Source organism: Artemia franciscana, chromosome 6, assembly GCF_032884065.1.
Source record: "Artemia franciscana chromosome 6, ASM3288406v1, whole genome shotgun sequence".
In the NCBI taxonomy this organism is placed as follows: Eukaryota; Metazoa; Arthropoda; class Branchiopoda; order Anostraca; family Artemiidae; genus Artemia; species Artemia franciscana.
The window spans coordinates 12,508,050-12,532,148 of NC_088868.1; the positions used below are offsets into that span (position 1 = coordinate 12,508,050).

Here is a 24,099-nt window from a genome sequence, read left to right on the forward strand (position 1 = left end):
TTAGCAGAGTTTTTAACTAGTTTTCTTATTCATTTAAATTGTCAAAGGTGTTTTCTATAGGGTTTTGGCTTGTGAGATGTTTCAAACAGGCTAAATTGGATACTTAGGTCTACTTTTGCAGTATTAGCAGAGTCTCTAATAAGTTTTCTTCTTCATTTAAATTCTCAAAGGTGTTTTCTATAGGGTGTTGGCTTGTGAGATGTTTCAAACAGGCTAAATTGGCTACTTAGGTCTACTTTTGCAGTATCAGCAGAATTTCTAATAAGTTTTCTTATTCATTTAAATTATCAAAGGTGTTTTTTTATAAGGTGTTGGCTTGTGAGATGTTTCAGACAGGCTAAATTGGCTACTTAGGTCTACTTTTGTAGTACCAGCAGAATTTCTAATTCTGCACTTACACTTCAAGTAAGAAAAATACTTATCTCTATAGTCAGAATTACATCCTGAATCCAAAGCTATTGTGCATTTGCATCAGAAAGGAAATTAATATTCACCATATACAGACCTAGCCTATACCAATTCAGGGTATATATTTGCACGTTAGTGAGTATATGTGTATGTATGTGTATATGTGTGTATGTGTATATGTATGTGTGTATGTATATGTATGTATATGTATGTATATATATATATATATATATATATATATATATATATATATATATATGTATATATGTAAGCCCTATAGATAGGTAGAGTAGCTCCATAGGAGGCTTAGGCCAAGTAGGACCTTGTCCCAGTGGGGCCCATAATAGAAACTGGGAAACCCTCCCCTGGGGGTCATAATTTCAGGTGGAGGAGGAAGAAGGCCCCTCAAATGTACACTCAGCAGGGCCAACTGCCGTGTTCATGCGTCAGATGAGTTACAAACCTTCTCCCAGTAATGGGTTAAATTGCATGGTGAATCAGAACACCATCGTGGGAGGATCCTCTATAGGAGGACAACTGCGGCAGGGCGTAAGATCCAGATTTATGGACAACGGCCTCTGTAAAGGGCTGCCTCGACCCTTTCGGGGTACCTGCAAGACTGGGAAACTTGCGGTCAATTTTTCCCACTTGAGGAGTGGCGCCCCTCGAGGAAATTATAGCCTAGTAAACAACATAGCACTCGTACGGGATTCTGATTATTGGATAATTTTCTGGGCTTGGTTTGTTTTGATGGGTGTTTTCGGGCTGAAAAACCTCTTCCTAGCTAATTTATCTACTATGGGCTGCCTCCCCGTAGTAGCATAATATTTGTAGGCATGAATATATAATGAGTCGGAGGTAATAGGCTTGGGACTGTCTGTGCAGGATTTCGACTCTTGTTGATAGAAGAGCATCGCCAAGTGCTGAAAACCATGTTGTGACCAAGATGGGCCCAGGATTGCACAAAGCCTCCAACTTACTGGAGGTCCCAGGGACTTCTTGCTGTCCGGTTCTAAGCCGGCTTAAGCGCTTCGGTGTAGACTTGAGAAGATATGTTGGTCCCCATCCTGCACTGGTATCCGGGATCACTGCTTTTCTTGAGGCCAAAATAATCTCAAAGATTTAAAGAACATGAAAATTGGAACTTGGAATGTTACGACGTTAAAAAATGACTATCGCATCGACATTTTGACTGACGAATTCAGACGGTTTGAACTGGATTTATTAGGAGTTTCAGAAACTCATATCCCAGGGGTAGGAAGCATGAAATTAGGTGACATAGAATTTGTTTACTCAGGAAGGAAGGATGGGGTACATAGACAGGGAGTAGGGCTCATGATGAATAAGGAAGCTGCTAAGTCTTGTTTAGGCTGGGAAGGTATTAATAATAGAATACTAATTGCTCATTTTATGACTAAAAAGTTTAGGGTATCAGTTATAGTAGTATATGCCCCCATTGAACCAACTGATGGAGATACTAGTGACTCAGATGAATTTTACTTACAGTTACAGGAGCAAATAGACAGGGTACCAGGTAGAAATATGGTGTTTTTGCTAGGAGATTTTAATGCCCAGGTTGGTAGAAATAGGGATAGATGGTATCCTAGCCTAGGTAATTGTGGTGTAGGAAAAGAAAACAGTAATGGCTATAGGCTTTTGCAATTTTGTAGGTATAACAACCTAGTTATAACCAATACGGTGTTTGGTCACAAAATGGCCCATAAGTTGACATGGTATTCACGTGATGGTAAGACAGCAAACCTTATTGATTATGTTATTGTAAACAGAAGACTAGCAGGATCAATACAAGATACTAGGGTGTATAGGAGTGCCGTTATTGATGTTAAAAGTAAAGATCACCATCTAGTAGTGTCTAAGGTTAATTTAAAGCTGAAATTTCGGAAGAGTAACTCCCTCCCGGGAAGTTATGATGTTGGTAGACTTCAGGATGAAAATTTGAGAAAAAAATTCCAGGAACAGTTGAGTACTAAACTTGAGGGTTTAAAATTTGACAATGTGGAAGATGGATGGAATAATTTCAGAAAAACAATTTGTGAAGTTGCTGATGGTGTCCTAGGGAAGAGTGCTAAGACAGCAACTAGGAATATTAGTGAAAAAGCTTTAGGTTTAATAGAGAGTAGAAGGGGTTTGTATAAGAATTATCTGAGCGATAGGTCGTATGAAAACAAAAGGAATGTAAAGAAAGTGGAGAAAGCATTAAAATATGAACTAAGGAGATGTGAAATGGAGGCGATGGATAAAATTGCTGAGGATCTGGAAGATGCGGCTAGACGGCATAATAGTAAAATATTATACTGGCATGTTAATAAATTGAAAGGGAGTAGCCGATCCGGACTAGTCCCAGTTAAAGATAGAAATGGGGTCACAATTAGTGATAAGGAAAAAGTTAAAGAAAGATGGGTGGAACATTTTGAGAATGTGCTAAACCGAGATACAGTTGCAGGAAAAGATATAGATGAAAATGAAAAAGTTTGTGATACCTTGGATGTGAAGGAAGATTTGTTTAGTGAGGAAGAATTAGCGACAGTACTAGAAGGATTAAAAAATAATAAGGCCCCAGGTGCTGATAGTATGATTAATGAGTTCCTTAAATATGGTGGCTCTGAGATTAGGAATAAGCTACTGAAGATTATGAACATGATTTTTGAAAAAGGGGAAGTACCCAATGATTTTAGGAAAACCTTAATTAAACCACTGTATAAGAAAGGTGACAAGAGTGAATGTCGGAATTATCGAGGCATTAGTCTGGTCTCTGTAGGTAGCAAATTACTGAGTAATATGATACTTTTTAGACTGAGACATGCTGTAGACAAAGTTTTAAGGGAAGAACAATGCGGTTTTAGAAAAGGTAGAGGATGTGTCGACCATGTTTTCACTCTTAGGTTAATAATTGAGAAGTCCCTTCGTTGTCAAACACCTTTGGTCCTTAGTTTTATCGATTATGAGCAAGCTTTCGATTCTGTTGATAGAACAGCGTTAACAAAGGTCTTATCGTTATATGGTATACCAGACAAATACATTAAAGTGATTAGTGCTATGTACGAGAATAATACTGCTGCGGTTAAGGTAGGAAATGAGGTTAGCAGCTGGTTTTGTATTAAATCAGGAGTTAAGCAGGGTTGTATTCTATCCCCCTTTATATGGATCATTTTGATGGACTTCGTCTTAAGGAGCACAGGAAAGGCAATGGGAGACCATGGAATCAAATGGGGAGGAACAACTCTCCTGGACTTAGATTATACTGATGATTTAAGCATCCTAGACGAAAGTTTGAGCAAAATGAATGAACTTTCAGAGATTTTGCGAGTTCAGGGTGCTAAAATAGGCTTGAAAATTAATGTTAAGAAGACTAAGTCACTAAGGTTAGGAATAAGTGAAGATGAACAGGTGACCTTAGGTAACGAAAAGATTGATCAGGTTGGGAGCTTCAGTTACCTTGGTAGTATTATTAGTAAAGATGGTGGGAGCAGTGAAGATGTTAAAAGTAGAATAGCTAAAGCTCAGGGTGTTTTTTCACAGTTAAAAAAAGTTTGGAAGAATAGAAAGATAAGCCTACAAACCAAGATTAGAATATTGGAAGCTACAGTGATGACAGTGGTCAAATATGGCTCTGAAGCATGGACACTCCGAAAAGCAGATGAAAATTTACTAGATGTTTTCCAGAGAAATTGCCAACGGATTGTTCTGGGTACCCGGCTGACTGACCGTATTTCAAACAGTAGGTTGTACGAAAAGTGTGGTTCAATCCCGCTTTCTGGGGCTATAATGAAAGAAAGGTTGAGATGGCTAGGCCACGTTCTACGGATGAAGGATGACAGATTACCGAAGATTGTCCTTTTGGGCCAACCGTCTGGGGCTACACGGAAAGCAGGTCGTCCTTGTCTGGGTTGGGAGGATGTCATAAATAAGGATTTAAAGGAAATGGGAACTTCCTGGGAGGGTGTAAAGAGGGAGGCTTTAAATAGATTAGGTTGGAGGAGGAGCGTGCGTAGCTGTGTTGGCCTCAGGCGGCTTGGTGCTGCAGTGAGTTATTAGTAGTAGTAGTAGTAGTATACTAGATTTAGTTACTCTATTTTTCAGAGAGCACCGTAATCCAAAATCAGTTCATTAGATTATTATAATGAAATAGTTACTAGATTTAGTTACTCTATTTTTCAGAGAGCACCGTAATCCAAAATCAGTTCATTAGCTTATTATAATGAAATAGTTACTAGATTTAGTTACTCTATTTTTCAGAGAGCACCGTAATCCAAAATCAGTTCATTAGCTTATTATAATGAAATAGTTACTAGATTTAGTTACTCTATTTTCCAGAGAGCACCGTAATCAAAAATCAGTTCATTAGCTTATTATAATGAAATAGTTACTAGATTTAGTTACTCTATTTTTCAGAGAGCATCGTAATCCAAAATCAGTTCAATAGCTTATTATAATGAAATAATTACTAGATAAAAGAAATCAAATTAATAAAACTAAATTGAAATTGGTTCTAAAGTTTAAACTTAATTTAGGTTAATTAATAGTTTCATTGAATTGTAACGATTTGACTTGAAAAAAATTCTAAATACAAGTTCTTTGCAATTTTATTCTAGAGCTTCTATTGTAAGATTTGCTGTATTTGAATCTTTATTTAATAAAATAATTTCTTTCACTAAGAAAAGGTCTAGTAGTGTATGCTAAAAATAGCTGATATGTGTTAGGAAAATAGTATGAAAGTAGGGAAATGGTCCTCGAAATACTGAAATTTTAACTTTCAAAAGCTAGTGTATCTATTTTTCAAAATTGTGATATGGTGTGGTAATGAAAATTCACTTTCAACTTTCTCTTTTCAGTCCCGCATCCCAAAATAGCCGTTGAAACAAAAGTTCTGTTTAAAGGAGGGTGAAGAAGTATTGGAGTGGCAGCCTCCATAGCGAAGAGCTTAACACCACAGTTAGATAACAGCGTATTTGGGAAGAGTTAGCCCCGACGCCTGTTTTTGTTTTGCCTCTTAAGTTCATTCTTTTAGTAAATCCTCCTTTGCTCTTCAGAGCAACGAAGTTTTGTTAGTTTCTATCCTTTTTTTTCGATGCTTAATTCTTTCCTTTGAGTTTTTTACAGGGAAGTATTCTTATTTCAATTGTTGTTCTTGATTCTCGAATATTTTACATAATAATATGTTTTTCTTTTGTTTTTAATGTTTTTATAAGTCATTTGAAATTGTCTAATTATTTGTACCTAAATATCTTTTTTCAATACTCTTTTTTAAGTCTAATGTTAACTTAATTATTCAGAATAAACATCAATTGCAATATAGTCATTAATGAATTAGGTTAAATTGAATGTTTTGCATTATCTCTCTTCTGAATGTAATAACTTGAAAAAAATTCAATCGCCATAAATTTAACCTCGGACCTCTACTTCTCCGCTGGGAAAAATTATCGAGGTAGAGTAATGGTCCTGGTCCTCGAAATAGTAAAGATATTACCTGCAGAAAAGACTGCACTTAGTTCTCAAGACCCTTTGTATTCCAGGCTGATAAATCCTTGATCTTGAAGGCAGATCTTGTATCAACTGACGTCCAGAGTCTTTTCAAGGACATTAAAAGCCGAATTGGCAATAGATTGATCTTGGAGAAGACGCTGAATGAGATTGGTAATTGACTAATTTTAATAATTTAAGTCCGTATTGCTTGAGCACTTCCTTGTTTCTATGTGGCTTACCCGAAAAGGGCTTGTCCTCCCCGTCCCCAGCTAATCAATATAAAAGATTACAGTAAAATAGACTCCTTACGGGTAATGGATAAAAAGACCGAGAAAAACCTTTCAAATACTTGCTAGAAATTGCTGTATATTTTGGCCTAAAGTTATATTTATTTATCTTTTTTGTTAATAAATACCACCTCCTCTCCTCCAAGTAGCACTAAATTCGAATTTTTTTCACAAGTATATAAAATTTAACTTTAAATGCCTCCTGCTCTTAATTCTACTTTAGACATTATCATGTATTTAAAACAATACCTATAATTTAAAATAACAGCCAAAGACGTATTGTTGTACTTCTACGAAATTAATTTACCTATACAAATACGTCAAGCCACAAAGAGGACGTCTTCCTGTCACGGGAAGTCCCTGCTTACAGTGGGTAACTTATTATCAGAAATCCGTTCTCTCTTCCAATCAGAGGCAACACTGTAGCATTACCTACTGTGAAGGCCATACGACTCCAATGTTTTATTATTATTATTTTTTCCCAGAGGCACGCCATATGGAAGGGGTTGTCATATAAACTTCAAAGGGGGCTCATTCGATTGGAAATTGAAAGTTCTAGAGCCCTTTTGAAGAGTCAAAAGTGATATGAGGGCAACTAGCCCCCCTCCCCCGCCTATGCCCTTTTCTCCTAAATACATTCGATAAAAAGTTGAGATAGTCATTTTGTTTAAAATAGTTTGAAGATCAAATAACCAAAACTTAGGAGTAAACACACCCCCCCCAGACCCCGGAAAGCTGTTGTAAGTTATGCCCCGGGGCAGATAAGGTTTTATGCAATGGGCGGTCGTATAAACATCAGAGGTAGATCATTTGACTGGAAATTGAATTTTCTATTAACCTTTTAAGGTTAATATTTATACCGTTTAAAGGTTTTAATATTAAAAATTTTAATATAAAAGGTTTATTAAAAAGTTTAAAACGTTTAAGGTTTTATTTTAAGAGTCATCAAAAGTGATCGGCGGGCATACCCCCCACGCACTTTTTTCCCCAAGTCCATTGGATTCCATTTTGATAATAGTTCAAAATTGAGATAGTTCAGGCAGGCGTTGAAAGTTATTACCTAGTTGAATATGGATCTTATAGAAGGGATTCATTCTCGTATAAACTTCAGAGAGGTCTCATTTGATTGAAAATTGAAAGTTCTAGTTAACTTTTATAGGTTTTTAAGGTTTGAATTGGTCCAACGATCAGATGACAAAACTTCGGGGTTAAGAGATCCTCCCCCAAAGCCCTGGGGAAGGGTTGTAACTTAAGCCCCGGATGCATATAAGGTTTTTACGGAAAAGATGGTCGCATAAACTTCGGAGGGAACTCAATAGGTTAGAAATTGAAAGTTCTAGTTCACTTTGTTAGAGTCAAAGGGATCCGATGGCAACTAGCCTTCCCACCAAAACCAAGGTCATAAGGCTCCAATTTTTTCCCATAGGCACTTCATATGGAAGGGATGGTCATATAAACTTCGTAGGGACTTGTTCGATTGGAAATTGTAGGTTATAGTGCATTTTTAGGAGTCAAAATTGATCGGAGGGCAAATAGGCCACACGCCTTTTTTCACAAATGTATCAGATAAAAATTTTAATCTTAGTCCAAGGATTAGACAACAAAACTTTTGGCAGGACATAAACCCCCCAGGGCCCACGGACAGGTGTTTTAAATTATGCTCTGGGGGCATACCGTATAAACTTGAGAAGGGGTTCATTTGATGGGAAATTGAAAGTTCTAGTCCACTTTTTAAGAGTCAAAAGAGATCGAAGCATAACTAGCCCTCCCTCACACCATTCTTTCCCCAAACCCATCCGATAAAAATTTTGAGGTTGACACTTTGTTAAGAACAGTTCAAACATCAGATAATAAAAACATGAGGTCAACACAAACCCCTAGACCCTGGGGCAATTGTTTTAAGTCATGCTCCGGGGGGATATAGGGTTTTTGTGTAAGGAGAGGTCGTATAAACTGTAGAGGTGGTTCATCTGATCGGAAATTGAACGTTCTAATTATCTTCTTAAAAAAAATTTTTTTTGAAGAATTTGATAACTTTCTCACTTTCAGATTCAGGTCACTTGGTTCTTCCCCAGGAATATGCTGATAAGCTTTTAACACGCGTTGTTGCCAATATGTCAAAAATTTCAGCTGTTGACTTGGAAAGTTTTTACACTGAATTTTCATCAAGAACCATCGTAGAAGCCATACACCTCAAAGCCGGATTTGTTGTGAAGTTCACTGTTAAATCTGACAAAGGTGAGTGACTAATTGGTCTTCAAATTGTTTGACGAAGCTCGACAAGCTGTAGGAGGTACGACAAACTATGCAAGGTGTTTGTCAAGAAAGAACGCAGTTAGGTGTGAAAGAAATAAGAAAAGTGGAAACGAAAAAAAAAAAGAACATCTATTAGCTATAGTTAAAAAGGTGTTGGGATGTTTATACAAAAACTGTATAGGATATTTGTACATTTTCTGACATTTTAACTTGATGATAGTATACCCACAAATTTCATCACATCAATTTTAAAAGTGACACTACTTTTGAATAATGACATGTCATTGTCATTCAAAATGTCATTGTCATTCACGTAGAATTAATTGTTAACTTGAAATTTACCATTCAGTTTCATATCTAAAAATGGCCTTAAAACTCAGCTTTCTGAGATAAAAACCATTAAAGACGTGTAAACTTGCCAATAAATAAAAATGGATATTAATAGTTGAAAAGAATAGTAGTATGGGTTAGTGGGTTAAGTAGCTGCCCTCTTGTTTTCCATTAATTTTTTTTTTCCTCCACTGCTAGCGGGGCCCTGGAATATCAAAAATAGCTGTTTAATGGTTCATTTTAAATGGAATTGCCTTTTGTAATATCTCATTTGCCGTTTTTTTTTGTTTTTTTTTACTCGTCTTTTTTTAATTTTTGGTTACTATATACCAAGGTTCGTCCTTACTAGGTTGCAGCTACAATGCAACTACGGCTATGGGAGCAGGAGAATGTTGATCTCGAGAAGAATAAATTATATGGAGGAAGATTATATAGGAAGATTGTGCATTCTAAATCTTAAGGGAAGGGCGGAACACAGAGAAAATAATTGGTTCTGCCCAAAAAAGCAGTAGTTTTATGGCTAAAATGAAGAGGAAAAAACATTATTAGTGAGGTAATGAGAAAAACTGCAAATTGTAACGATGGTCGTCTACATCTTTTGAATATATATTGAATCATATGTACAATTTTCTATCAATACAAAATATTAGAAATGAAGTCAGTTCTTTTTCTTTTATCAAAAGCTGTATCTTCGTATACAAGATAATGTTATATTCGTTATGATACAATATTTAATTGATTCTGCTGCCTGGTTCTCTTGTGTTCGTTCTTTGTTATTAGATTAGACTACACCAGTTTTCTTAGGTTGTTTCTCTATACAAATCTGAAAACTTGCGGTGGTGTATTAAGAATTCTTAAATTTGCAGCATTTAGCTTGTCTAGAAAGACTAAAACCCTTTTGAAATCTTCCATAGAGCGCCAATTCGTCTTTCTCTCTCTCTCTCTCTTTCTCTCTCTCTCTCTCTCTCTCTCTCTCTCTCTCTCTCTCTATCTCTATCTCTCTCTCTCTCTCTTACTATCTCTCTCCTTTTTCTATCAGCCTTGTGATTATACCCTGATCCTCCAAGTAGGCCCATGGAGTTTCATGAAATATCATGGAGCACTTTTCCTAATAAAAGAAGCATACGCTAAGCTGATTAGTTATAATAATAAGAGGTGATGGCTCTTTTTAAGAATAAAATTTAATGAATAGAACAGAAAGAAGCACTAGAAAAAAAAAATCAACAATACTCCAAATGTATTTAAGCCCAACTTGCCAAAAGTTCGGAATTAAAAATTACGACCCAATAGATTCCACAGTAAAGTCAAAAATTTAATTGGTTAAGACAGGGGTAAATTTCTGCTACCAATGATCGGGCTAATCCCACCAGTGCAATTGTTGCTAAATTTTATTTTTGTGTCCATATCATTGAAGAGTTTTGTAGAAGCATGAACTGCTTGGTCACCGAATTACAGCAAAATCGTCGTTCTACGCTTGAGCACCAAAACCGTAGAATTGGAGAAAAATACCATACCGTAAACTTCAACGGGGAAAATATACCTTAAAGCTATTGTATTGAACGTGCATGTTCTATTTTATCTATCTTATGACAGTGATTGCCAATAAAGACAGTGATTCATTATCATAAGTATTCAGGTTAATTGAAAATAATGACAATAAATTCTTTTTCTGGTCAATACTCGCTTATGCTCACCCAGCGAATGACAGAAATGTTGATAAACTATCAAAATATAAACCCTATGAAAATGAATTGAACTTCAAAGGGGTTACTGATTTTCCTATGGATATTCAAGAAATTTATAAAAGAAGATAAACATTTTCATCATTCGCCGGGTGAAGATAAGCGAATATTGACCAGAGAAAGCATTTACTGGCATTATTTTTTATATTAATGCAAGCTTTTTTATTTTTTACGAATTCACGTAGTTCTTTATAATTACCCCCCACTTTGATCTTTAACTGTCTCTGCATTTATAGCTGAGAACTAAGGCCTTAGATTTTCATGACAATAATGGACCCCTTGCAGTAAGTGCATAATTAGTGTAATTAAGGGGATGATACTAGAGAAAACGGTAGCCTTCTACCCCTCTGTTGCTTACTTTTTAGGAAAATTGATGTTTTTCCATTCTAGAGATATCAACGATTGTGGGAATGTCCTTTGATCCCCCTTGCTTCTTTAAAACTTTTTCTTTTCTTGCAATCCACAAACACTCTTATCTCAAATTCGGCCATGCTCTCCGAAACCACTCTAGGGCTGTAGAAACCCTCGAAATATTGGAGAATAATGGTATATACTCCAGGAAAATATCGATATTCGTTACTGTTTTTTTTGTTTCTATGAAATAAAAAAAAAACTAAATTAAGAAAAAAAATTTGTTTCAGCTGAATGTACGTAGCAACATATAAAACTTAAAACGAACAGAAATCGCTCTGAGCATGAGGGGGGCTTCCCCTTCCTCAACCCTTCCTCTTTATCCTACAGTCTTAAAGTTCTTTAAAAATATTTCTCATTCAAATTCAACCACCCTTGTTTTTGTGCAGTCTTTCATAAAGAATTGTGATAAAAAGTTAAAATTTTACGCTTAAGAGCGAGGGTTGAGGAAGGGGCAGCTCCTCTCATGTATGGAACGATCACCTCTGGAAAAAATAAAGAAGAACGCATCCGTTATCTTTCTTCTGGCAAAAAAAAATCCATATTTTTGTGTATAGGAACTGGAAATTTATACAGTAGTGTTCTCTGATATGTTGGATCTGATGGTGTGAAATTCACTAAGATAGCTTAATTTTTGGGAGTGTTTGATTCAGACTTTTTTTCTATCTCTTTCCTTTTTATGCAATTTCCCTTCTCTTTCTTACAGTTGGTGTCACTTCTCATGTGGTAATACCACTTGACTATCCATGTTCAAATACTATATTTATTCTAAATTGGATCTCCGGAAGTGAGGTTACTAATAAGGATATGCTTATGGTAAGTCACCAGCGTATTGTGGGAAAATTAAAAAGAAATCTGGTGGGAATTTAGCATAATCTTTCAAGTTAAATTTAATAGAATTTTGTGCAGTGGAATCATATTAATCAAAATACTACACTCAAAACAAGGTATTTTAGCCTTGGCTCCATTTTCCAAAATTATCATGTAAACAATATACTATAATGAGCATACTAGAGTAATTAAAAGATTGAGTCTTTCTAGGAACCTTTTATTTACTGCAAAATACCGCTAGTAAACTGTCAGTGGTAGGATGAGTTTCGATGGCGCTCTAGTCCGCTGCAGAAGAACTCTTCCAAATAGATATATATATATATATATATATAAAATCTCATTCATGACACATAACCCTATTCTTCTTCTATAGTTGCATCGGACTAACGCCTCTCAACCCCTGGTGATATATAACGGAAAGAATTTTAAAGAAACTTGATAATACAAGCAGGGTTGCCACTTGTAGAACGAAAGTGCTATTTTAGCAATATTTTATGATGTGTAGCACGTGCTCAAGGTTGCCACCTGTAGCTCGAAAGTCCTTTTTTAGCACTATTACAGTCAATCTTTGACTGTAGCACCGAAAATTGCTGTGTACCTCGCACATTTGGGCAATTGTAGGACTTCACGAACTGACCGTGGCGGCAACCCTGAATATAAGTAGTTGCACGTGAGATAGCATTTTTTTCCTGTTTGTGCGCTTCGTATTTCGATTTACACTAGCGGTAACTGAAATGTGTTTTTATGCAAATTCCACCGACAATTATCTGACAAAAACAATCCTTTTTCTGCTCTAATGAACTCGTCGGATGTGTAGAATTAGTTTATTTGGGCCCAAAAAGCAGTGATATGTGAGGAAAACAGAAGTTTTGTTGAGTTAAATTGCGTTGCAGCAATACTTTTGCAGAAGTGGAATTTTGAAGGGAACAAAAACCAATGAATAGGTTACAGATGAGAAGGAGGGCGCGTAACTATACTGGTGCCATGTGGCTTATTACCGTGATGAGCTGTTGTGCAATTACTGTGATCAATTGTGCAAATAAAATGCATTAATTTTTTTCAAGTTCAGATTTATAACCAACTCCAATGAACTAAACGTGTTCCATCCATTGATCTGTGAGTCCTGTCCCATATCATACTTTGTTCTCAATATAATCGGAAGTTACAACTTTTTTCGAAAATGCTTTATATCATTTTTTCGAAAATCAGAGTTTTTATGCCAAAAATGTTCTTGTCGTATCCTGAATGCTTAAAAACGCCTCCTTTGTATAAATAACTGATCGTTAATTACAGTAAAAAAAAAAAAACTTGAAACGCAGTTTTCTGGTTGATTTTTGTCTTCCTCTAAAATGTATCTTATAGAGCATAACGCCTTTTGAAATGCGCTGCAGCCGACGACATGATAATAACAAAATTTCTGACAAGACTGGTATCACTGAGGTACGGCGGAACACGTACCTCAGTTTAAAAAGAAATTAAAAGATTATTTTTTGGGGTATAAATTTTGAATTTTACTATGGGTGGTAGGGTGAATAGGTGAAGAAGTTTGGGTTCAGGAGGTAAGGGTTGGGCTAGGGATCTAAGGGTAGGCAGGAGGGTAAGGTGGGGTTGGGAGGAATGAAAGGGGGAGGGAGAGTTGTGTATTAATGAGTAAGAGAGATTGGATTTGTTATTATAGGTAAGTAGATATGTGGACTTTCGCGAGAATGTATATATGTATTTATTTTTCTCGAAAACGGCTCCATATTTTTCCGGGAAAATTGGTATCCTGGGGTATTCTCGCAAAAAAAACGATCTTGATAGGTCAGAAGTCGGATAAAATTCGTTAAGAGCCATAATTTCGGAAAAAAGATTCATGTCGGCGACATTCATGTTTTTCTATACATCATTGCAGTGCTGCAATGACTTTGTCAAACTTATGTGAAAAAATTGAAGATTTTCGTATATGGAAAAGTTTACATTAAATTGTTTAAACAGTAAAAAACTGGTAATTACAAAAAATGTTGTATGTATTTTGACAAGGGATTACAACAATTCAAAAACCATAAAAAACAAAGCCAAAAGTTTGAGGCTTAGTAGATATCGTTAGAAATTGTATTTGCTTGAATAATCAAATATCTTCGAGAATTGAAATGATGATTCTATGGTACCACCTGAACTATCAAACGTGATAAGACCAATAGAACACTCCAGTTAAACTAATTTCACAACAGTTGAGAATCGACAACCTTGACCATCGAATCAGACAAGACCCGAAAAACGAAAATTTACGAGTGTTATAAATGATAATTCGTTGAAAGCTAAAGAAGTTTTTGTCCCACCGCCTAACAATTAACAAATCTACAACCTGAACCGTCGTGTAAAACTATTCCAATAAGGGCAGCTAAAGTAAAGGGCATTGGCAAATTGTCTGAAGTAATAAAATCCAAAATAAAGAAGAAAGAAAAATGGGTCTAGAAGATTAGTGGCAGAGTCAAAGCGTGCCAAAATTGAAAATGATAGTTATGATAATTTGGTTTGGGATTTTGACATGGACAAGGTCATCAATGCTTACCATTCGTTTTTTTAAAAATTAAGTTTCTGCGATATGTATTTCATAATGACAAAAGACAAACCGGGGTAAGAGTTGACGTTCAACACTTTATAAAAGCTCCAAGCAATGAAATAGCTATAAATAACGACATTAGACTTTATAAAGACATTAGCCAAGAACCTGATACTGCAACAGCCTCTGTTAGAAAATAAAGGTTCGGCGTTATGTTTTTCATGATGAGAAAGACAAGCCAAGGCAAACGTTAAAGGTCAATACAAGTATTACCCTGGCTCAGCATGCACCAAATCAATGGCAATAAATCCTGTGACATCAACTGAAGTAGAGCTAATTGCGAAGACCTTGAAAGGTACATTAGCATCTGGATTTAACCGGATACACACGAAAGCCCTGAAAGCAGTCCTCCCTTCTATCCTAGAGCCATTAACTTATTTGACAAACCTGTCTCTAAGAAGTGGTGTTTTTCCTTCGATACTAAAAAAAAGCAAGACTAATTCCTCTGCATAAAGGTGGCCCTCAGGACGATCCATCGAAATTCCGACCCATGTCAATAATATCTGTTTTTTCAAAAGTTTTTGAAAAACCCTTACAAAGACTACTTTACCTGTTTCTCGAAAAAAAAGGATTTTTTAATAGTCGTCAATTCGGCTTCAGACCTGGTCATTCAACAGAAGACGCTCTGGTATCCTTAAGCTTAGTCATTAACAAGCACTTGACTGAAATCTTCTGCCAGCTGCTATATTGATTGACATCAAGAAAGCATTTGACAGTATGGATCATACAATCTTACTGGGAAAGCTGCAACATATTGGAGTGAGAGGGATAGCCCTACAGTGGTTTGAATCTTACCTTCGAAATTGGTGCATCTACATTGGTGACGACCCGAAGAACGACTCTACTGTGAAATTTGGTGTGCCCCAAGGATCTATCCTCGATCCTCTTTTGTTTTTAATCCATGTAAATGACCTAACTCGTATCCTTAACCCAAATCATGACGATCCAAAATGCTGTAACCTATGCTTCGATCAAACTGAGGACATTACTAACGAGCAAGATGAACTTATGGGATTCGCTGACGACACTACAGTGACCTGCTGCGGACTCGATATGCATTCACTCCAGGGGAAGCTTGAAAACATCATAGAAGAGACCTATCCGTGAATGGATGCCAACAAACTTGTCATCAATGTCGAAAAATCTTGCATCCTATTATTTTCTAGGGTAGGAACCCTTCACCCGGAAATGACAGTAATTGTGACGCCTCGTGGAAAGGTTCAACGACCAGCAAATGGATGTGCAAAATATTTAGGAGTAATAGTAGATGAAAACCTTTCTTTCCTTCCTCATATCCATGCTGTAGAATTAAATCTTTCAAGGAATGTGGGTATCATGAAGAAATTGAAGCACACATTACCACGTAAAACTCTTATCCTTCTCTACAATGCACTCATTAAACCCCACTTACAGTATTGTGCAATGGTATGGCAGTCGACGTTCAAATCCCATCTTTCAAGGAATCTGGGTATTATGAAGAAACAGAAGCACACATTTCCACGTAAAATCCTTACCCTACTCTACAATGCACTCATGAAACCCCACTTACAGTATTGCGCAATGGTATGGCAGTCGACGTTCAAATCCCATCTGATAAAAACTGGATTCCATCGACCAGAATGCCTTGAAGATCATCAAACACACAGAAGATTATCTCTTGCTGAAATCGCTGTTTAAGCTTTCCTGCTTGATTTTTGCTTTCAGATTTCTCTTCGGCTTGCTTCCACCGCCTTTTAGGAATCTATTCCGTTCGGTATCCGAACAGCAACTTCCAATTACAAGACTATCTGCACAGATCCATATTCGACATACGCCAACAGTGAGGTCGGATTTTTCGCCTGACATCGTCTGTGCTAAGGCTTACAGTACCCTACCGCTAGAACTGAGAGGTAGGAGCTCCCTTGGTTCTTTCAAAAAGAGAATAAAAAATTATCTTGTTTTGAATTAATTTAGTTTGAATAAAGATTCTAAATAGAAAAGTGATTTTAGCCATTATTGAGTTTTTGTTTGGGGGTTGGAGTAGTTTCCTCCTGGATGAAGAGGTGGGGACTTGTAAGGATGGTTTTGTTGGTAGGGGCCATGGTTGTATCGAGGAGTGGAGGGAGAGCCATAGTGTGTATTTATTTTTGAGGTGATAAGGGACTCAGCATGTATTTTTTGCATAGAGATGAGAGATTATATATGTTTTGACTGTTATAATTTTTTTTTGATAAACCTGAATGAATTGAAAACTGAACTGAATGAGAATCATATACAGAAGCCTGCATTTGAAAGACCTCAGTTGCATTTAAAAAGTAATCTATTTTGAAAGACCTCCGTTGTATTTAAAAAACAAAAGCAAAACTGCTTTTTAGTAAAAGTAAAAAAATAAATTCGAAAAATATTTTTTAGTTTTTCCCTTTTTTGTCATGCACCATAATGCCTTTTGAATTGCCAAATTCAACTTGATACTGACTTTTGAAAATAGTGACGTTTCTTTTCAGAAAAATATTGATTTCTTTTAACTAGTATTTTTGAATTACTCCTTTTGGTTTTCCAAATCTAATAGATGCCTTTCAGTAGCGTCTTTACGTAACGTAGCCTAACGTGTATTGAAAGAACTCCCTTCTTTGAAAAACTGGTCCTTAATGCTTGTCGAAAACTCGAATGTCACTTTTTAGTTTTTGTTTTTTTTTCTAAAACTTGTGCGATATAACATAACGCCTTTTGAATTAGCTTCAGCCAACTTGTACCGACTCGATTTCTGTAAACACTGGTACTCTTTTTTATAATAATATAGGGCTTTATCAGGTCTACTTCTTTCATTATAGTAAAACTATAAGATGTCTTTTTCGTAATGCCGTTGGGTCATAGGTTATAACGCCTTTCGGGATTCAAGCAGCAGTGACATAAACACCCATCCATTTTATGTCGCCTTTCTATGACATTTAATGTCATAGGTTATAACGCCTTTCTGGATTCAGGCAGCAGTGACATAAACACCCATCTATTTTATGTCGCCTTTTTATGACATTTAATGTCATAGGTTATAACGCCTTTCTGGATTCAAGCAGCTGTGACATAAACACCCATCCATTTTCAAAGGGACCTGGCATGTAGATCCTTGTATCATTTGCCTTGGAAACGCCAGGTCAGGATTTTTAATAGGTTACTTCTTAATATATTTGACCTTAGTTCACTCTTCCACCCTTGCTTGCTTTTGTTCAGACTTGTATTCTTGTAGAATATAGAACAAGAAGTAAATGTTGAAATTTTTAACGATATCAAGATTGATCCAGCTCATAATATGACTGTTCAGATTCATCACTTGAAGCAATGTGTTGACATTGTTGCTGCACATAACGCACTGCAGAAAGGAACTACTGTAGAAGCCAGTGGCACTAAAATTTTCAAGCCAGAATTCAAGTACGTAAGCATCTATGGTAATAGTCTCTCTCTCTCCATTCTCTTCCTTCCTCTCTCTCTCCCCTTATCTTCCTTCCTCTCTCTATCCCCTTATCTTCCTTCCTCTTTCTCTTCCTTTCTTCCTCTCTCTCTCCCTTTCTTCCTCTCTCTCTCTCCCTTTCTTCCTCTCTCTCTCTCTCTCTGCTATCATACATAAAGTGTTATGTGACCTTTTTTTGTCAAACTGAGATTTATTGCCCATACCCTGGAATTCACCATAATTGATCGATTCGTTTAATTGGTTTGGTTACTAACAAATCAGTCGGTTTTTCCGCATCTAATTTCGTTTTGAAAACTATTAGAACGACCTTTTTTTTCAAAATGCGTTAGACGAGTTTGTGTAATTAAAGTATTGAACCTGATAATATAGCGTGTTATCTGGAAACAATAATAGTTTTCCGTTTGAAATTCCTCAAGATAAATCTCTTTTGTCCTTTCAATGTAAATTTCTAATGTCTTTTAAACATTCTAGAATCACGTGCTGGTCTGTAGGGATTAACTCCAAAAATAGGTAGTTTTTAAGTGTTTCTGAGTGACATGACATATGTATCAATAAGAAATGAGTGACAACAATTTCGAGCACCGATATGCTACCCAATATTGCCTCAAACTTGGACGCAGTGTAATAAATTCTAACAGCATGTGAGGGTAATGTTTTTGTCCAAGGACCCATGTTCAGGCGGTAGGGTCGATTGAAGATGAGCGTCGCAGCGGAGGGCCTTTGACTACAAAACTTTATTAAAGCAGCCTTAGAATTCGGTATCTTGTCCGATTTTACTGTCATTTAATGGTTAGAGTGGTCGAAGAACTAATACAATTTACTCAAATCACCGCTCATAGGGTTTTAATCAGTGATTTAGGAAGGGGTAAAACATAATCAAAAAAATATTCGCTAGATTAAAATGACAGCAGTAATGACAGTGTCTGAATTTTTTGGGAGCATATTAAGAATTACCGTTTTTTTCTCGGTAAGTGTATCTACTAGCGAAGAGCATTCGATTTTCGAGTATAACATGGAAACAAAGCACCAAGAACGGCATACGTCAGCCTCGCCAAGCCCCAAAAAAAGGAGATTGAGAAAATCATAAGCATACTAGTTAGCTTCTTTGATAGCCACAGAATCATCTACAGAGTGTTTGTCCCTCAAGGTCAAACCGTAAGCCAACAGTTTTGTCGAGAATTTCTTCAAATACTTCAAAAAAGGGTCATACACTGTGAGGTGAGACATCGAGAACATCTGGATGCTGCGTCATGAGACTGCTCCTTGCCACATGACCATTTCAATTAATCTGTTTTGGCACCCAAAATATTCCCCTGGCTCTTCAATCCCCTTATTTTCCCAACTTGAGCTCTTGCAACTTGTACCCCTTTCCACGGCTGAAAATTTACCTTAAAGGACTAAACTTTTGGACACTAGAAAAATCTAAATATACTCGAAGAACCAATCGGAAATTATTCCAGTATTCGAGGTGTGGAACTGGTATGCAAATAGAACATGTTCATAATTTCAATCGCTTCCAGTGCTGCTTGGATTTTCAATGCAATTCTTTTGAAGGAGATAATGTGAAAGGCTCATTTTGATTCAACAAATTAGTTTGTTCAAACTGGTGGCATACAAACCGAAGGAAGTAATTGTATATCAGGCTTATGACGTGAACCATTTTTGGCTATACCTTATAGGCTTCCCTGCGCACAGAACTTGTTTTCAGAGACATTTGAAAAATTTTGAACCAGTTTCTCATTTTTCCTGCTCTCATGCCCTATTCGTGCAAGTTTTCCTGCTCTCTTTTCTCATTTTTCCTATTCTCCTCCCCAATTTGTGTTACTCTTCCTGCTCTCGTTTTTCCTACTCTCCTCTCTGATCTGTGCAACTTTTCCTGCTCTCTTTTCTCATTTTTCCTGCTCTCATATCTGATTTTTACAACTTTTCCTGCTCTCTTTTTTTTCATTTTTCCTATTCTCCTCCCCAATTTGTGTAACTCTTCCTGCTCTCAAGTCCAATTTGTGCAACTTTTCCTGCTCTCTTTTCTTATTTTTCCTATTCTCCTCCCCAATTTGTGTAACTCTTCTTACTCTCTTTTCTCATTTTTCTTATTCTCCTCCATAATTTGTGTAACTCTTCCTGCTCTCTTTTCTTATTTTTTCCTGCTCTCTTGCCCAATTTGCGCAACGTTTCCTGCTCTCTTTTCCCATTTTTCCTATTCTCCTCCCCAATTTGTGTAACTCTTCCTGCTCTCCTGTCCGATTTGTGCAACTTTTCCTACTCTGTTTTCTCGGTTTTCTTGCTGTCCTGGCCGATTTGTGCAACTTAATGTTTCAAATTGCCATAGCCAGTATAAAAAGGTTTGTTGACGAACAGGTTAGTTTGAAGGGTTTTTCTCTTAAGCTGTCCTTAAAATAAGCATTTATTTGCCTATTCACTCTACCAGGGTGTTTTCTATTTGAATAACTTTGTTAAAACTTCGTAAATATTTAATCAAACTACAATGATGAATATTGGACAGTTCAATACATTTTGTCTTTTACGACATTTTACAGTTTGTTTGTTTTTTTGCTTATGATTAGTCTTAGGAATTCCACTAAACTCGAAAGTATGTGAAAATACATTGTAGAAAGTTTTTTTTTCACAGGCAAGGAAAGGGCACTGGGGGAAAGAAAATTCGCCCTCTAGAATTCCTTACTAGGTTTCCAACTGACGGAGTGGGTAACTTTACAAGAAATTAAATATTCTGGAATTTAGATGTAAGATAAAAGGCTATTTGTAGAAAGCTAAAAACAATAAAACGGTAAAAGACGAACCTATCACAAAAATTTATTGAAAGAACTAAGAATTAGCCGCCATTAAAACGAAATATACATGAAAACAAATTAGGGACAAAGCTAGGATTTGGGGGGGGGGTCAACCTTTTCTAGTAGTGAAAAGGGTCAAACAAGGGGAAAATTAAGTAAAAAAATAATTGTGCATTCGAATTCTTCACGATTATGACTTTTTTTTATATTTCGTGTAGGTTCATTACAACGTTATTGATTTAATGTTAAATATAACATCGTGCTTATACACTATTTATCTAGTTTATTAGCGCTGACCCAGGGCTTTCCGTTACTTTAATCCCTAATTCAAGACATTCTGTTTTTGAAAAAACACTCCTTGCTCATTTTTAATATTAAGGCGAAAGTGCAATTAGCTTGCCTATCAACATCCTCATAAACCGGCGGTTTTTCTGAATAATGAGACAAGATTGACTTGAAAAATAAAATGTCACTAGGCCTAATGGCCCAAATCTTTATCTTTTAGTCAACATAAAAAAATAATGGAAACAGATTTAAAACCTGAAAAAAAGTGAAAAATAATTCAGATAAGATGGCATCAAGGATATAACGAGGCCATAAAGCTGAACATGTCATTAATGAAATATGCCAAAAAAAAAATCACTAGATATAGAACATGAAAGAAAACGAGATCGAACATGTAGAAATGAAGAGAAACCGAGAAACCATTGGGATAATTCATTTTTGTGAAGATAAACATTCATGAATGTAAAGCAAAATAATTATGGCCGACTTTGGGGTTGACGCCCTTGTGTGGTTTACGGTATATATATATATATATATATATATATATATATATATATATATATATATATATATATATATATATATATATATATATATATATATATATATATATATATATATATATATATATATATATATATATATATATATATATATATATATATATATATATATATATATATATATATATATATATATATATATATATATATATATATATATATATATATATATATATATATATATATATATATCTTTGCAGTTGTACCTACTCTAGATAATACTATAATTATTACGCGTATTTAAATTGATATTTAACACTGATGTAGATGTTGCTATGGCCTTGCTATACAAATTTCAGTAGATGTATCTTTTAACCAATAACTTCAATCCTTTTGGATATGTCAGTGTTTACACAAAGAAGTTTAAATGAAGTTTATGAAAATTTTAAACTGTAAAAAATTTAAACAAGACTTCGGAATTCGATTTTATCTTCAAATGCACAAAAAAAAATGATTTCTATTACCCGGAAAAATTGCAATATTTCAAGACTGAAACTTAATCATAGGGCGTCCATGAAATAGAATGTCTTAATAATTGCTGTACGACGGTAGGAAAGCAGCTTGAAAGCCCTGAAATTTCAGGATTAATTCATCGCCAGTTTATTTATTTCCATATTTTCCTTGTTTAATTATTAATTCTTTCTTCTTTTTTAGTTCAAGAACTCGGGTATTACCATTCAAGTACGATCCTGAAAGCAGGACTTTTGATGTTCGTTACTGATCATAATCTAAGATTTATGATCTTAACTGATACTTTACTGATCATGATCTAAGATTTGGTTTGAAATAAAGAATTTTGATTTCTTTTACAAGGATTGCATCTTTGAATAGTTTATGTTCTCTGTAAGATGTCTATTCTCTTGCCTCCCCAAGTAAAAGACCTTTCACAAACTCGAATGCGTCTGAAATTGACATTAATCTTCAAAAAAGAATTAGAATTCACTCTGCTTAAAATTGGAAAATAATTGTTTATAAATAAAAAAAAAATATTGTAAAAAAATAGTTTTTTTTCAATTTTTAAAAATGTAAAAAAATAATATATGTGGGGAAAATAATAAATGTGGTGATATGTGAATAATAATATATGTGGTGGGGATATGAAAAAAGATTGGAAACCAATATGTTATGGAAAGAAAAAAAAATCTTCCCAACTAATGAGAAACACATTCTCGTTTGATAGCTGTGAAGTGAGTTTCGGATTCTTATTTGCTTAGCTTTAAATATTATGCACTGCTGCAGAAAAACTACAACAATAATTTTTATACCAAGGGACCAAATGTACGTACATAAAATTAGCGGTCGTTAATAATATTGACTGTAACAAAAGACTGTTAGTTTTGCGGTGTGAAAGAACGATCTGGATAGATGATGACTTTGGAAAAATGCGTTAATCATTTAAACTTTATCAAAACTGAGCAATGATCAAATGCCTTCATCTTCGAGAAATATTTTTTATAGGAATGGTGCTACAAATATTAACATGTGCAATACCATAATGGTACCTTTTATCAACCCACGAAAAGTTGTTGTCCATTTCTCCGAGAAAAAGAAAGTTGTCAGAAACAAAGTTTCATTACTTAAGCAATAATTGTGGAACCTTTTTTAACGTTACACATTGTTTTTGTGATTGTTTAAACCTTTAAATAGAATCCCAATATGTGTTTTTCTGTTATATTTACAAGTTGGCGCCATATTATAATTCCCCGTCAACTGCTTGTATTAAGTTTATACCTTTCCATATTAATTTAATTGCATATCTTTGAGACATGGTTGCCAACAATTTCAGTAATTTTTGGATGACGGAAATGTAACACATTATTTCATTATAGTTGCAAAAATAACATTCATACGTAAAACTTATGCTTCAACTCCCTCTTTTAAAAACTTTGTTTTTTATTTACTTGTTATGGAACTGTTGAAGGTGGAGAGCAAAGGTATGAGTGAGGCGATGCAAGGCTGACCTGCAATAGCATTTATCACTGTTAAAATCAAAACATTCAGATGACACATGACTTTTTTTTTCATCGCAGATCATTTTCCCATTTTGAGCAAAAAATATACGTTCTCCAAAATTAAAGAAACAACATTGTTGCTTCTTCTCATGTAATTGCGTCAGACGAGTCTTGTATTAGTTCGACTACATTCAGGATGCAAAGACACTGTCAAATATATACTGAGACCAGTGGCATATCATAAATATCGCTGTCGCCGAAGTATTTGGCTACAAAAGCATTGAAATTTTCTATTAATTCCTTCGATTCTTCTTCTTCTTCATTACATTGATATTTTGCCACTCCAAAACTTACTTTCCACAAATGTAGGATTTATTTTTATTCCTGATGCCACATGGTCTGCCAAAACCCAAAGAGCATGTCTAACACCGTTGAAAAGGAGTTATTTATTCCTGAATCATTTATTTTCAGCTTATTGTTATAGTAACTATTGACTTGAGCTCATAAAGGGACTCAATTCACTGTATATAATTAAAAATATGAATTTTATTCATAAGAAAGGAGAGACTAACTATAACATTAACAGATAGAAACACGCTGCGGTTTGACCGCAAGGAAATGTAATTTAAAGTTGAAATTGTAGACTTGCTTTTAAAAAAGAGAAGGATTTTGCCTTAAACTTAGACCAGTTATGGCCTTATGGAGGAACTG

General features: G+C 35.4%; 1 protein-coding gene across 2 annotated transcripts in view; it reads left to right on the forward strand.

Moving 5' to 3' along the window:
* LOC136028063 (THO complex subunit 5 homolog) overlaps positions 1 to 22,248 on the forward strand; it is an 87,601-nt gene extending 65,353 nt beyond the window's left edge. For both annotated transcript variants that reach the window (XM_065705658.1, XM_065705657.1), the window contains exons 12-16: positions 5,943 to 6,063; positions 8,229 to 8,417; positions 11,625 to 11,734; positions 17,578 to 17,759; positions 22,091 to 22,248. In XM_065705658.1, the coding sequence (XP_065561730.1) occupies positions 5,943 to 6,063; positions 8,229 to 8,417; positions 11,625 to 11,734; positions 17,578 to 17,759; positions 22,091 to 22,157 (669 nt within the window). In that variant the 3' untranslated portion in view covers positions 22,158 to 22,248. The remainder of the gene's footprint in view (positions 1 to 5,942; positions 6,064 to 8,228; positions 8,418 to 11,624; positions 11,735 to 17,577; positions 17,760 to 22,090) is intronic.
* The last annotated feature ends 1,851 nt before the right edge of the window (positions 22,249 to 24,099 follow it).